This window comes from Schistocerca serialis, chromosome 1 (genome assembly GCF_023864345.2).
Source record: "Schistocerca serialis cubense isolate TAMUIC-IGC-003099 chromosome 1, iqSchSeri2.2, whole genome shotgun sequence".
NCBI classification, from domain to species: domain Eukaryota; kingdom Metazoa; phylum Arthropoda; class Insecta; order Orthoptera; family Acrididae; genus Schistocerca; species Schistocerca serialis.
This window is the reverse complement of record NC_064638.1, coordinates 262,658,354-262,674,460: the sequence shown is the minus strand read 5'-3', so window position 1 is coordinate 262,674,460 and position 16,107 is coordinate 262,658,354. Positions and strand designations below refer to the sequence as shown.

The 16,107-nt window shown below is 38.5% G+C and overlaps 1 protein-coding gene across 3 annotated transcripts in view; it reads left to right on the top strand.

Moving 5' to 3' along the window:
* Positions 1-11,915, top strand: part of LOC126467429 (elongin-B) — a 37,612-nt gene extending 25,697 nt beyond the window's left edge. Inside the window, exons 3-4 of one of the 3 annotated variants that reach the window (XM_050096461.1) lie at positions 4,411-4,555; positions 10,485-11,915. In XM_050096461.1, coding sequence (XP_049952418.1) covers positions 4,411-4,555; positions 10,485-10,596 — 257 coding nt within the window. In that variant the 3' untranslated portion in view covers positions 10,597-11,915. The remainder of the gene's footprint in view (positions 1-4,410; positions 4,556-10,484) is intronic. The other 2 variants (XM_050096462.1, XM_050096463.1) reach the window with 2 other exon arrangements.
* Positions 11,916-16,107: the final 4,192 nt, after the last annotated feature.

Below are 16,107 nucleotides of genomic sequence, written 5' to 3'. Positions count from 1 at the left end.
AAATTAGTTTTGACATGAAAAAAAGCATTTTTCAGCCCATTTCTATATAACATATCGCAGTTGCTTCATGTCCATAGGTTAATCTGTAAATAGCCCACATGTGACCCCTGAGTGGTGCTAAGCAAGAAGCAGCATTGGCTGGTAGACAGCCCTCATGTTCTAGCACAACACATCACTGTGGCTCCTATCATCAGCAATGGTTCTTTAAGAACGAAAGACGTAGATTTTTGGACCGAATACTAGAATTTTACAGATTAACCTCTAGAGTATTAGCAGATCTAAATCACAATATTTATCAAAACTTTACCTGAAAAACAATGTTGATACGATCACTATCCAAGAAACACATGCAACCCTCTCCAGCCAAGGGATAAAATACCAGTATATGACCCCCTTGGTGCCACATATCACCCAACCTATGGGGCATCACATGTGTGCACAATACAGCAGAGAAAGCTTTCTTAATCTCAATTGGAATATCTAACAGTATCCACAAACGTGTTATAAAAATTGCAGATTTACGTATGGTAAACATATACAAACCTCCAGCAGTTCAGTGGCCATCTCAAGCCCTTCATGCACACACCTCAGCTAGGTGTTTACATGTTTACTTCAACAGCCACCATGAGCAATGGAAGTATAAATCCAATGACTGCAGTGAGAAGCCTTAATTTCATAGTTAGAACAACACAATGTTTACCTAATTTATGATGCCAAGGACTGATCAACCTGTAGATCAGCTACATGGAGGCAAGAGTACAATCCTGATATATATTTTATATTTTCAAACAACCACTTCCAGCCGTTAACAATCACATGGACAGTTCTGCCTTGACATTCCACTCCATCAGCACTGCCCAGTAATACTGGAAGCAGGCACGCAAATGTCATTGGTAAATTTCATTCCCCACACACGCTGGAATTTTCAGAAAGCAGACTGATCTTACGTCTCTAAAACCTTGATGAGATCTTGAGATGGGTTCCTCCCTTGAGCAATAACTATAGAAGATTTGTGGGTTCCATATAAATGAAGCAAGGAAGTTTGTTCTTGGAGAATACTGGAAGGGGTACATAACTGAATCGTCTGAGTGCAATAAGGAACTGTAGGACTTCCTCTCAACTGGAAAGAAAAAGTAGCAGATGTACTGCTGCATAGTCTTGACACTACACATTGCCAGAAATGGCTGGATGTTGTTGAAAACCTTGACTCCAAATAATAAAGCAGAGGAGCTTGGTCTCTGTTTTGTAACTTGGGAGGTGGAAACTAACATGCAACAACCACCTCTTAAAACCAAATACAGTTGCTGCGCACGCAAGCGCGCGCGCGCCCACACACACACACACACACACACACACACACACACACACACACACACACAGTTTTGACAAAATGAACCATCTATTTCCTGACATCAAACCAGACAGGTCAAATGAGAACTGAAAAACATGATGTTCACATCATAGCCCTTATTATTTCCCAGACAATCCAGAAGTGGTTTCAATGATTTTACAAGACATTAAAGCAGGTAAAGCTCAAGGTTTTGATGGTATACATCTAGAATTCCTTCTGCACTGTGGTAAATACCCAAAACATGACTAGCCCAGTTTTTCTCCAACATTCTGCAAACGGGATCCTTTCCTTGACTTACGAAACAGACATAGATCATCAATTGCTTACAACCAGGTAAATGCAATAACAAATCTCAAAGGTGTCATCCTATTGTCCTCCTGAGTATGATGTAGAAATTACTTGAAAAGCTGCTGTATAACAGGATATGTATTGAGCTCCTTGTAAAGACTCCTATCGAACAGACTGGATTCTGACCTAACCATAGTGTGTGGATGAAGTACTTTCATTCTGTTGTATTTTTTGTGTGCATCTTATGATCCCATGTGGTGGCAGGATATTGTCTGTCAGCTGCTCCACTTAATACCCTGTAGAAGAATAGCACAACTTTTTAGCAGTGTGTTGACTGACACCTCATTTCAGGTAATTGTAGGTGATACCATTAGTTACCAGAAGACCCTTAACAATGCCCAACCTTAATGCTCAGTCCTAGTGTCAATACTATTTAGCTTGTATATTGCAAGTGATTCTTGAGTTTCTCCCGGCGTATTTGATAGTCAAAATATCCACGGGTGTGCTGCCGGTCTATAGTGTCCAACGGGCACAATATTTCGGCGATCATACATGTCGCCATCATCAGGTGAACTGACGGACTGAGCTCCTGTGAACATGCCGGCACGGAGATCCGTACGCTATGGCTGCTCAGAGGGAACTGGGTTCGGTCGCGGCAGCGGCCGATTTAAATACCCTCCGCCCGCGGCGCGCTCCCTCCGCCGTCCGCGCCCCGCACCACGGTCGCGCGGTGGAACAGATTGCGACGGCGTCTGAGATGACGTCGGTGTGATAGCTCTGTCTGCCGTGGTCGTCACAACTATACGTTTGCTCGATTTACTCTTGATTAATCAAGATTCACAGGAGCTCAGTCCGTCAGTTCACCTGATGATGGCGACATGTATGATCGCCGAAATATTGTGCCCGTTGGACACTATAGACCGGCAGCACACCCGTGGACATTTTGACTGTATATTGCAAGTTTGGTTTTGCTGATGGCTGGGTGATACCAACATAGTACAAACTAATAGGGGCCACTGAAGTTGTATTAATAAAAGAACAAAGTATAACAGAACAATATTTTCATAAATGGGGACTTCAACTGGACGCTGACAAAACATACTCCAGATGCTTCATCTGAGTAATATTGTAGCGAACCATAACCTGAACACACTTTTTTGAGTGTAATTGCTTGGCTTGTAACAAATATCCGGGGTAGCTCGGAGTTATACATACTTGACAGAACAGCACTCCTGGAAGAAAGGATATTGCAGAGACATGGCTTAGCCACAGCCTGGGGGATGTTTCTAGAATAAAATTTTCACTCTACAGCGGAGTGTGCGCTGATATGAAACTTCCTGGCAGATTGAAACTCTGTGCCAGACCGAGACTCGAACTTGGGACCTTTGCCTTTCGCGGGCAAGCGCTCTAGCGACTGAGCTACCCAAGCATGACGCTGTGAGGACGGGCCGTGAGTCGTGCTTGGGTAGCTCAGTCGCTAAAGCGCTTGCCCACAAAAGGCAAAGGTCCCGAGTTCGAGTCTCGGTCCGGTGCACAGTTTTAATCTGCCAGGAAGTTTCAAAGCAGGGTATTGTTTGAATTGTGTTATTCACCACCTCTAAAGCCAGATAGCACTTTCATTGTTCTTTCATTTTTCGACAGTTATGTGTAGGTACTATTCTTGAAATTTGTATTTATTTTATTTGTTTGAGTGTAATCGGTAAAGTTCTTGGTTGTATCTATTCTGAGATTTGACATACATTGTATTTCAGAAGTTTCTTCAAGATCTTGTGTTTGTTTTTGATTGCTGTTTCTATTATTTTTTTGTTCAATAAATATGTCATTTGTCAGTAGGATGTTTTGTTTTATTTTTTAATATAAAATAAAAAAGTAGTACTCTAAACTGTCACAATTTTCAGGAATAATTAACGCACTAGCGCGTCCATGGCCACCCACTGCAGAATGTGGCCTGATATGCCACTGACGCCTTAGTGTGCCCAAAAGAAATTTGACTCACGAGAGTAAATTTCATCTTTTACTTATAAAATAAATACATTTTATATTACTTTTATCAATACAGTTTGAGATTCTATTAAAAAAATAATTGGTTACGTGGCAACGCAAGGCCAATTACAGTGGCAGCGAATGTATTAAGGACATCCAAAAACCCTTTCCATATCAAATTGTGGGGGTTATATCATTAATATTGTTGATTACTTGTATAATTTAAAAAAATGGAAATATATTCTTTGCATCGCCTTGTAATAATGAATATGATAAAATAATTTTGTGATGACAATGTAATACTATAATAACAAAACAATTATTTATCCCAAGTTTAATAGTGACTAGTGCAAAACAACTGAACTGGTAAATTATCATTTGAGTTTGCTAAAAATGGAAAAGAATAAATTCCTGAGAAATGTAAATCAGATATAGTAAACCTGGCATGATAATAGCCTTCAATACAATGAATTTTAATGTAATAGATACAGATGGTCACTTCAGAGTCACACCAGTACTCAAATAATGATGTGCTGCAATTCACGTTAATTGGGTATAAAGATTTAAATAATTAATAATTTCTATGTAGAAAATATGTTCCTGTACTTCATGTCTTCCATGTATCATCATATTCCATTTTGTCTGATACTTCTGCAAATTGCACATACTGCAGCAGGTTCATGGCAACAGAGGAGTAATTTTTGCTACACCACAATCACCTGCACAGTTAACATTAGTGTTTTGTAGATACAAGTTTTGCAAACATTGTGACATTTTCTTCGTTCCAGGAATTATTAAAGTACCACCTGGTAATCAACAGTTATTTAATAAAGATAATCAGATAATGGAAGATGATAAAATGTTACAAGATTATGGACTTACTTCAAGTGTAGCGAAAGCTCAGAGTCCGGCAGCTGTGGGACTAGCTCTGAGGTGAGTAGCAAAATTAAACTCTGTGTCTTTGAGGTTGAAATTGTTGCCCTTTAACTGTAAATAGCTATAATCCTGTACTTACAATGCCTAGGCATACTGTTGCTTTTTTTTTCTTCTTGCTCTGGTCAACTCACGCAGTTCACCACATATTGAAGGCTAAACTGGCAGTTTAATAACTCACAGTTCCAAGCATTTTGTGTTTGGGAAACATTTAATAGGTAATATACTGAAACAGGTAGGTTCTGTCAGCAATAATTGTACCATTTAGAGGCCAAACTGACTAACTCAAGTGCAATAGAAACTGGAAAAAAAAGATTAAAGTAAAATGCAGATTGAAAATTCAGCTTTAACTCGAATTTATTTTCATCATAATATTACTATGCTAATTATAATTTTGTGTGATGTATAAATTTTATGGAAAACAACACAGATTACCACTGAAACATAGAACACTGTAACATTTGTATTTTTTCACGGGTTAGTCACACTGTCAGCTGAAAAAGTTCACTTTTTATTTCACTTTTACTCCAAGTGTTTCTAATTATCTTAATAAATGATCTCACACTTCCCCGACACTTGACTGTTGTGTTCCTGACAAGTGGTCACTAGCTTCTTGTAGTATTCGTGTTCCACAGGACATTAGATCTGCCCTCTTTCCCTTGCTAATGGGACAAATACTACCCAGCTGCCGGCAGATGTTGTTGATATACCTCTATGGGGACAGCTGAAAATATGTGCCCCGACCGGGACCCGAACCCCGGATCTCCTGCTTACATGGCAGACGCTCTATCCATCTGAGCCACCAATGACACAGATGAATAGCACGACTGCAGGGACTTATCCCTTGCACCCTTCCTGTGAGACCCACTTTCCCAACTGTCCACAATCTACATATGTAAAGTACTTAATAGGTATTTGCTCATCCACTCATTACTCACACACACTTAGGTGAATCGTCACCTTAGTGTGTGTGAGTAATTAGTGGATGGGCCAATACCTATTAGCTACATTACGTGTGTAGATTGTGGACAGTTGGGAATGTGGGTCATACGGGAAGTGTGCAAGGGATAAGTCCCTGCAGTCGTGCTATTCATCTGTATCATTGGTGGCTCAGATGGATAGAGCGTCTGCCATGTAAGCAGGAGATCCCTGGTTCAGGTCCTGGTCGGTGCACACATTTTCAGCTGTCCCCATCAAGGTATATCAATAAAACCTGTCGGCAACTGAGGGTTTCAATTAATTATCATTTATTCTAGAGAAGCTGCATGGTCATCAATGGTATCTGTTCTTTCGAGAAAGTTACTATCTTCATATAAATACTTGAGAGTATAGGGCATCCTGGTTTATAGTTGCAAATTCAGATTGTCAAACTGTTGTAGATTTCATAATTTTCATAAAACATTGTCTTGCACTGTATAGTGTAAGGTAGTAACTTCTCCAATTGAATCCATAGTAAGTCAAGCCAGTTTACTGGTAAGCCGTCGACTATCATCTTCCGGCTTGTCATGGTATCTTCAAGAGTCTTTGTAGACAAAAATTTATTGTGATTCATTGCACGTACTAGAATGTAGCCCTTTGTTTTGCAGTTACAAATTAGATTGCACCAGGCTTCTGGCGAGTTGATGATTTACATGTCTTTCTCACTAAAGATCAATCATGCCCAAGGGCGTAATCATTTGGCTGATAGCTGTGCGTAATCATTTGGCTGACAGCTGTGTCCAGGTATTAAAAATTTTAAATCAATAATATCTGCATTGATTGCAGAAGCTTCATCATTGTTATTTTGATTCAAATTTGAGCTGTGCACGAATTTGAGTAAATCTGAATATGGTTGTGGTCTTTTGCATTGTTTGTTATGTGCTGTTTCAGGCACATAGTTACTTCTTGTGACGTCTGAGAATCTTCTGTTTCAGGCCATACATACATAAACCCTTTGTTGTTATTGAAATTGTGACAGCCAATATTGTATACATCATTTATAATACACATTTAATGATGTTAACTCTACATGTAAGTATTTAGAGGTATTACAAAGAAGCAGTATGAAATAGGTCAGTCAAGTAAAATCAGTAGTAAGGACGGCAAATGGAATACTTGGATTATATATGCAGAAACAAATACTATGAAAATACAAACAAGAAAATTGGAGTTAGTCAGTCACTCACTTTGACCTCCAAAAGCTGTAACGAAGTTTTCAGTTGCCATGTAAAGAGTTCTCATGTACTGGTGCAAGAATTAACCAATAGAGTTAAATATTTTGGCCACTGGAAACATACGTGTTTGCGAAGTTTTATAAAGCTATTAAAAAATGGAGTTAGTTGGTTTGGCTCTGAGTGGCACAATCAGCCCAGTTATACACAGTCTGTGAGAAAAGTAATGAGACTGACAACACTGCAAGCAATCTGGCAATGCTATGTTGCTCTGCTTGTGTAGACCAGTGTGTTCATCCCTTCCACGTGGTCAGTCTGAGTCTCCGCTGAGTACAGCCATAACATGATTTGTGAGACCACCACCTGTGAAGTTGTGTTCTTGTTGTGTGTGTCATGCAGTTGGTACAATAGAATTTAGAGCAATGGTATGCCATCAATTTTTAGTTAAACTTGAGAAATGAATGAGGGTGACCTTTGGAAAGATGAAGCAGGCCTATGGGGAACATACCTTATCAAAAGCACAAGTTTTTCACTGGCACAAATCATTTTTGGAAGGCTGAAGACACATTGAAGTTGAACGTTTGTCAGGGATATTTTCAACTTCAAAAACTTACAGAAACACACAACGTCTGCATGCTTCAGTGAAATCAGACCAACATGTAACAATTCCAACAAAGTGTTTTACAAATGTGTCCTAGAAAGGCTCAGGTAAAGGGACATGTGAATGCTGCAGCATGACAGCACCCCATGTCGCATGGCCACTTCCCTCACGGAATTTTTGACCTTTAAAGGAATTCCTATTATTCTGTAGCCCCCTGCTCATCTGATCTGAGTCCTTGTGACATTTTTCTTTCCCAAAAATCGAAAAAGCTTAAAAGGATGTCATTTTGAAACTCTGGAGACCATTTAGAGGAATGTGACCAATATGTTAAAGACCCTACCACCCTTTCAGTGTTGCTACCAGGACTGGGAACGACTCCACCAGTATATAGCTAAGGAACTACTCTGAAGGGGACAATATAATTGTTGGAAAAAAATAACAACTTGGTAGATAAAAACTCAGACTTATTACTTTTCTCACACACCTCGTATGGCACAGCAGTTTCCTTTTGATGTTTATAATTTCTGCAGCCATCTAAAGTTTCTGCATCCACCAAATTTTTAATGAAGAGATGACAGAAGTACACTAGACATGTTTCCTTCTCTGTGAAAATAGTACATGTCATATTGTAATAGGACAGTTTGCCATAATCACTGCCGGCCACTGTGGCCAAGCAGTTCTAGGCACTTCAGTCTGGAACCGTGCTGCTGCTACGGTCGCAGGTTCAAATCCTGCCTCGGGCATGGATGTGTGTGATGTTCTTAGGTTGGCTAGTTTTAAGTAGTTCTAAGTCTAGGGGACTGATGACCTCAGATGTTAAGTCCCATGTGCTTAGAGCCATAATCACTAAGTACGAGGCTTGCACAAATCCCACTACTCATTGTTTACATTTATTTCATTGTAAATTATTTTTATCTTGAGGAAGCTGCAGTGCAACGTGCATTGTGGATTAGTTCTTCATTGTGTAAGCAGAGGAACAGAATTTTTAACGTGCGTTTCATACCTAAATTACCCACATAGAGGTTTCATTTTCAAAAATGCTTTCATGATGAGTGACCACATCACGTAACATATCTTCCCTCAAAATTTCACATTTTTAAGACCAGTAGTTGAAACTGATCAGCGATATGCCAACTAAATGTTGAACTCTTTTTTTTTTTTTTTTTGCATTCTGGGTCAATTTTAGAAAATTCCTTTCTTAGTAGCTATGTACATCACATAAAGTATGTTCCCCCCCCCCCCCCCCCCCCCAAAGTGCATGCATCTAGAACCAATGGTTTAGGTAGGACATAGGTTCTTAGATTGTATGGCATTGCAACCCCTGAAATTATATTAATGCCTATTGCTGTTCCTAGGGTCTGGGTTATACAAAATCATTTCTCGTTAGGACCTTACAGTGAATAATACATATTGCTACCAAAATGTATGTATCTAGTACCAACGGTTGAGGCTGATCTCAGTTGGGCGATTAGCTTTGAACTCCCTTTTACCGCCTTAGTGGATGGATTTAAAAAAAATAATTTCTTGTTGATTCCCTTCACGACACAAAAAATTTTTCGGCCAGATTTTGTTTCTCTTGGCCCAACATCCTAGGCTGGGTGGCGTTGTATTTTCCACCATCTAGTCAAACAGTATTGTTGTCCATACCTATACCACCGTGCTCCCATCCCATTGCCTCATGGTCCATATTCCTATAAAAATACCTGTCTGTCTCCCACTGCCACCTACTCCAGTCCTGTTATAGGCATTTCCTACATAATCAGAGACCAAGTTTACACCTATGAAAGCAGCCATGTAGTTTGCCAGTTTAGCTACAATGAGCAGTCTATGTGGGCACGACCACCAAAAAGCTGTCTGTCCTCATGAATGACCACTTCCAAATTGTGGACAGGAGACAGACCAGCCAGTTGCCGAGCTAGCCACAAATCACAGTGCACATAACTTCAATAGCTACTTCACAGCCCAAGCAATTTTCATCCTCCCTGCCAACACCAGCTTTTGTGAATCGCAGAAGTGGGAACTCTCCCTGCAACATATTAAAATACCCTTTGTTCCCAAAACCCACCTCTCCTCAGCCTTTTTTAGTCCCTGTCCACTTATTGACCAACACAAATATTAGAATCAATGAAACCAAAAGGCAGCACCAAAAACAGACAGTAGAAAACTGTGGTTTGCTAAACTGGTGATCCAATGGCATGAAACGAATTGTTTCATGTGGTACACTGCACTAAGTCTCACCAGTGTGACAGACAAGATAGTAGCCATGCTCAAGTCACTTGCTTAGAGCACTTCAAGATAACAGACCTGATTGTGACATTACTGAGCTGCAGTAATGCCTCTGAAATGCTGACAGTCGCTTTGCGTGACATGACTTTACATTTATTGAAGCTTCCTTCTAAAGATTTTTGCCCTAGAAATGTTTTCTTTTGGGCAATGTTAATTAATCCAGTGCTGGCTGTAATCAAAAATATAGGTATTTCTTGTTATGTGTGAAAGACATAGTTTAAGCTCCTTAATATGGAACTATATTTCTTTATTGGAGTGTATATCTTCCTTTTTGCACTCCTAAGATTACACAGTTCAATTGATGAAGTGTATTATTATTTTTTGACATTTCATGTGACTGTTATCTCTGATAGTGTTTTATGTACATTAAAAGCATCGCCTTCCAGCTTGCATTCAGAAACAAAGATTAAATAGAAGAATTGAGGTATCTGTGTAATTTTCTGATTGCCTTGTCTCATCAAATATTGACTTCTGTAGCATTTTAATTTACTTAGTTTGGCTTCTGTAGCATTTGAATGCACTTAGTTAATCACAGTGACCTTTTCCCTCCTCATTGCTTATACTCTAGTCTCTTCCTCAGCTGAAATCCTTAATTAAATGCTTCTTTTTATTTATTCCCACATCTTTTACTGTTTTCCTTTTCCTTTCACTGTCAAGAAAACAAAGTATAATGACAAGTTTGTGAAACTTGCTTTTTATTGGTGGATGTTCACCAACTTGTTAATGTTTTGTGCTGAGTAGGTTCTATGCATCATTCTACATCTTCCCTATGTATATACGGTACTTCTGTTACACTTGTTATTTTCTTGCTAAACTTTACTGTAATATGTGCAAAGAAAAATGCTTTGATAAGTGAAATGGTCTGACGAAAAATAATTTCTCTTTATTACAGGCAGGAAACTGGTGATTTTGAACCACTAGAAATTACACCATTTTCATCGCCTCCAGATCTTCCTGATGTAATGAAATCACAAGAAAGCAATGGCCAGGAACAAACATCATGAACACAAAAGATTGATTACATCTGTTTATTTAAGATGAAGGCCTCTGTAATCTCTCTAATAAATCACCAAAGACAGGGATTCAAATGTAGCCAATACAAATCACTGCAAAAGTGATTTATTCATATAGGACAGAATGTGTTAATTTATTGTTGTTTGTATGACTTTAATATTTATTTTTTCCTGTCAGAGAATTATGACCTCAATAATAAGTTAAGTAGTACCTCGTACAATTTTACTGTGTAAGTGCTAATACGCATTTAAAATTGGTATCACTCCGTTACAGATAAGTGAACTTAATATGTAAAACTTAGCTATCTTTACTGTTCTTTTTGTTTTTTTCCCTTCCCGGGACCCATTGAAAACCAAACTACTGCATTACTGGAATGACATCTCAGTTGATACTGTAATTTTGTAACACACTGATAGTACTGTTATCATGGACCTCAGGTATCTTTCGTGAATAACAGCATGCACAATGTGACTGAGAGTAAGTTTTTTAATTGTTTTGTAAGACAATGTAGCACCCTTTCAAAAATTAGAACTTTTGCAATTGTAAAACCAAAATTATTAGAAAACAAATTCCCATGAATGACATTTGAGATGAAAAAAGGTGACTTTGCATTGTGTGTGCCTATGAAGTTACTAATGCATTTAAATAAAATGAGTTACATAATAGGCCAGTCTCTTATTACAATACAGTTTTCAGTCATTTTAAAAACACTCCTGTTTTCAAGTTTACATTTATTACAAATTATCTAAAGTGGATTCAGATAATCCAAGCTAAAGATATTTATTAAATTTTAGCTGAAAATTATTCATGGTTGTGCTTTTATTTCAGAAGGCTGTTAACAAACTGGTTTAAGCAGAATTTGTTACTTTTCTTTGAATAAACACTATTTGTAAATATCAAAAAAATTAATGATTTCTTTTCAGCTTTAAAATTGTCCTTCATATTAAATAAATATTTGCAAATTAACAATGTAGAAAGGTTGGATTGCAACTCACCACATAGAGGAGGCACTGAGTCACAGATAGGCACAATGAGAAAGACCGCTAGAAACGTTACAGTTTTTTGGCAAAATCCTTCTTCAGCAGTAGAAAACACATGGCCACTGTCTTTGAGTGCTAAGACCCAGCTCCATCCTTAGTGGTTGGAGAAAGTGGCCATATGTGGGGTTGCTGTGTGATTGTATATGTTTTTCCTGCTTTATGGACTTTGTCCAAAAGCTAAAATATTTTTAGCAGTCTTTTTCATTGTGCCTGCCTGCTCTATGTGGGATGAGTAGCAATTATCTTTTCCATACTGGTGTTATTCCTTCTTCAAATTTCCATTATTTGTTTGTATATTATGTTGGAATAATAAATCAGAAAAGGTAAAGAATAAGAGTGGCTACATTTACAGGACTTCGAACTGTGGTATATTTCTACACTTCATATATAATGCTCAAATTGGAGAGTGTAGTTGTATGCTTTGTCATTGCTGACTTTTGGTATATTTCAGTTTACGTTGTTCAGCTATCACTGTGTCAACACTTCTCTTCATAATTCAGATATATAATGACCACCACCACCACATCATCATCTTGCAGGTGGCTGCATGAAGAAATGCATAATGATGCATTATGTGATAGACTGAACTAATAACCTGGCAAAGATTTGCAATTGCTTAATACGTATGGCAACTGGATTTATGTCCTAATCACCTCTTCCCCCTCACTCTGTCCATCACCTCTTCTCCCCTCTCTCTGACCATCTCCTCCCCCCCCCCCCCCCCCATCCACTCCACCTCCTCCTCCCCCATTCTCTGTCAAATCTTCTCCTTCTCCCTCTCTATATTCATTTCCTCTCCTCCCCCTCTCTCTGATCTTGAACCTTGTTTACTGGCATTGCAAACGAAATCTTGATTGGGAACTGAAGTCGCTTAAAATGAATGGGTGAATCAATTGGAATCATTGGTACATAGAGAGAGACCTCGCCATGTGCTAGATCTGTGATGATAGAAGTATCAATGACAGTACTTCACATAGCTTTAATCAGTGTTGGAGTTGGATTACAACGTTTTGGACAATTCATATTCTGTAGTCATATTCTAATCATAAGCCATAAATACAGCTTCCCTTGTTTTCTGTTAAAATAAAATGTGAAAAAGAAAGCAAAACAGCGCATTGTGGGACTGATGACCCCATAGTTTGGTCCGTTTACTCCCCAAACCAATCATCCAGCACACTGTTGTATATATATTTTTTGTTTAAAATTGTATATAGGTGAAAGATTATATGTAGAAGAAACAATCTGTCTAATGTTTTAAATCCCCTGATTAGTTAAAACTGATTACAATAAAGTAAATGAAACCACACATTTTCACAGCACAGCATTTTTTTTTTTTTTTTTTTTTTTTTTTTTTTTTTTTTTTTTGTCCTTTATCAGTTTTAAACCTGTACATTGTCTTTTAAAAATATATACAGGGTGATCAGAAACAGTCTGAAATATGCAAGGATGTTGCATGATGGGTTGTGCTGAGAAATAATTGATAAGAAAAAAAAATTGATATGTTGCACTGTTTCCAAGTTAATTAGCATTGAAGTTGCCCAGTCAGGATGTTGCATGCGGAAATTCCTACAACCTGCCAGAGACCGTGTCACCAAACATGTTCTTCATTTGGTTTCCTAAAACCAAACAAAAGAGATACAAAAATTGGACATGGGACAGTAGTAAGGATCAAACCGGATCCAAAGCCTGAGCAGTCTCGTGCACTATCGTCTACACTATGAGAACGACCGACACCAATTGTATCTGGCAGTGTGCTTGAGTCCGTGTGCTCAGTGGCCTGATTGGCTAACTTCAATCCCAAGTAATTCAGAAATGGTGCAACATATCAGATTTTTTCTTAATAGTTATTTGTCAGCGCAACCTACCCTGCAACACCCCTACCAGCTTTTCAGACTGTGTATGACCGCCCTGTATAGCCCATATCTGTTAGAATGTTTATTGGACTATTGTGCAAAACTTTGAAGTAAGTCAGTCAAGAACTTTACAAGATTGTTGGTAACACTATTAAAAAGCATCATATTTTTATACAGGAGTATACACTGAACTGACAAAAGTCATGGAATACCTCCTAATATTGAGTCTGACTACTTTTTGTGTGGCATAATGTAGCAATGCAATGTGGCAGGGACTCAACAACTCATTGGAAGTTCTCTGCAGAAATATATAGCCATGCTGTGTCTATAGCCGTCCATCATTGTGAAAGTGTTGCTGGTGCAGGAGTGTGTGCATGAATTGACCTCTTGATTATGTCTCATACATGTTCGATGGGTTTCATGTCAGGTAATCTGAGTGGCCATATCATTCACTTGAATTATCTAGAATGTTCTTCATACCACTCACAAACAAATTGTGGCCCAATGACAAAGTGCATTGTATTCCATAAAAATTCCATCGTTGTTTGGAAACATGAAGTCCATGTGATTTACAAGTAGTAGGTTTAAGTAGCCATTATGGATCCACCACCAGCTTGCACAGTCTCTTGTTGACAACTTCGGTGTATGGCTTTTTGGGGCCCGCACCACACTGAAACTGTATCATCAGCTCTTACCAACTGAAATCAGGACTTACATGGCCAGACAACAGTTCTCCAGTTGTATAGGGCCAAACAGATATGGGCATGAGCCCAGAAGAGGCACTGCAGGCAATGTTGTGCTCTTAGCAAAAGTACTTGCATCGATCGTTTGCTGCCATAGCCAGTTAAAGCCAGATTTCACTACACTGTCCTCATGGATATGTTCATCATATGTCCCATCTTGATTTCTTTGGTTATTTCATGTGGTGTTGCTCGTCTGTTAGCACTGACAACTCTCCGCAAACACTGCTGTTCTTGATTGTTCAGTGATGGTTTTCAGCCTCTGTGTTATCCATGTTTGGAGGTGATGTCTGAAATCTGGTATTCTCAATGCTGTGGATCTTGGAATACTGAATTCCCAAACAATTTCTGAAATGGAATGTCTCATGCATCTTGCTCCAACTACCATTCTGCTTTCAGAATCTTAATTCGTGTCATGCAACCATAATCAGGTCGGAAATCTTTTCACATGAATCACCTGAGTACAAATGACAGCTCTGCCAGTGGACTGCCTTTTCATGCCTTGTGTATTGCATCTGTACATGTGCATATCACTATCCCTGAGTTCTGTCACATTGGAGTAGATCAGTCACAAGTTTGTTATACATTCTGTATAATTATTGTAAGCACATGAAAGACTAATTCTTATGCAAGATTTTACTTCACCTTTAAAACAGCTAGAACTATCTATTGTATCTTTTATCTATATTCAGTGTTACATAAACAGACCAATAACACATTAGCATGCACACAAATACAAAGATATAGGGAAAGAAGAAAGTGTTAAAAAGTAGGAAAGAAGAAAGTGTTAAAAGTATCTTATAAAAACATATAAATAGCCAATTGTTGTGGCATTATTCAATTAGACATTGAATGTTGAATCTAGATGTTTACAGACATTGCTCACACTCCTGAAGATAATGAGGCATACCTAATACCATGGGTCAAAGTTCACATCTGGCAATAAATAAATACCAAAACCTTAAAATTTACAACCAGAAAAGCACAAAGCTCACATTTGTTTATGTAATAAAGGTTATTGTTTCTCTGTGCAAAATTATCATTCTGAGTCGTCATTAATGTGCATCCTTCTTTCCATATAGCTTCATACATTTCAAGCAAGACTGCTGTGAAACGTGTGAAGAACGTTACATTTCTGACTTCTGACATCACTGGATGATTGTCACACTCCTCTGTCCCAACCTTGGCAGCTGTATTTCAGAGATATGAGGAATTGCCATGTGTGTTTTGCACTTGACAGCACAAAAAATGGCCATGGCTTAAATTTAAATTATCCACCATGTTATGCAGGAGGCAGTCACATTACGGGATGTACAGTTCTCATCATCAAAGCAAAGACCACTTGTAATCATGAGTGTAGTAGGATTAATGCCTTTTCGAAAGCATACTTGATACCGATACCAAATATTTTTATGTCTTTATAAGTATTACATTATATTGATTTATGCTGAGGGTCAGCTGCCATCACAGATGTAACGTCAGCATATTTGCCTGCACGTGCGGCATTGTCTTTGATGAAATAGCAGTTGCCTGTGACTCACTTGCGGAATGGAGTATCACCTGGGGGTACAGTACAAGTCTTGCAACTGGGTTGTCCACAGGTAAAACAAGCCATCAGGTGCAGGATTGTGAGCACAGTTGGTGGATTAGAATACTGCTTCAAGTGAGTATCATAATTCACTTGAGGCTAATACAGAATTTTTTGGTGTGGTATCCCTCATCTCAAATCATCATGATGTCCTCGTGAAGAATTTAGTTGAGTTTTTCCAAGGCATGTGTGATAAGGGGAGCAGTGGTTGGTGGATTTATCATAGTTAGGATGAGTTTCATGGTGTGGTTTTCTCTGTAGTCAGTTTGCGGCAATGGAT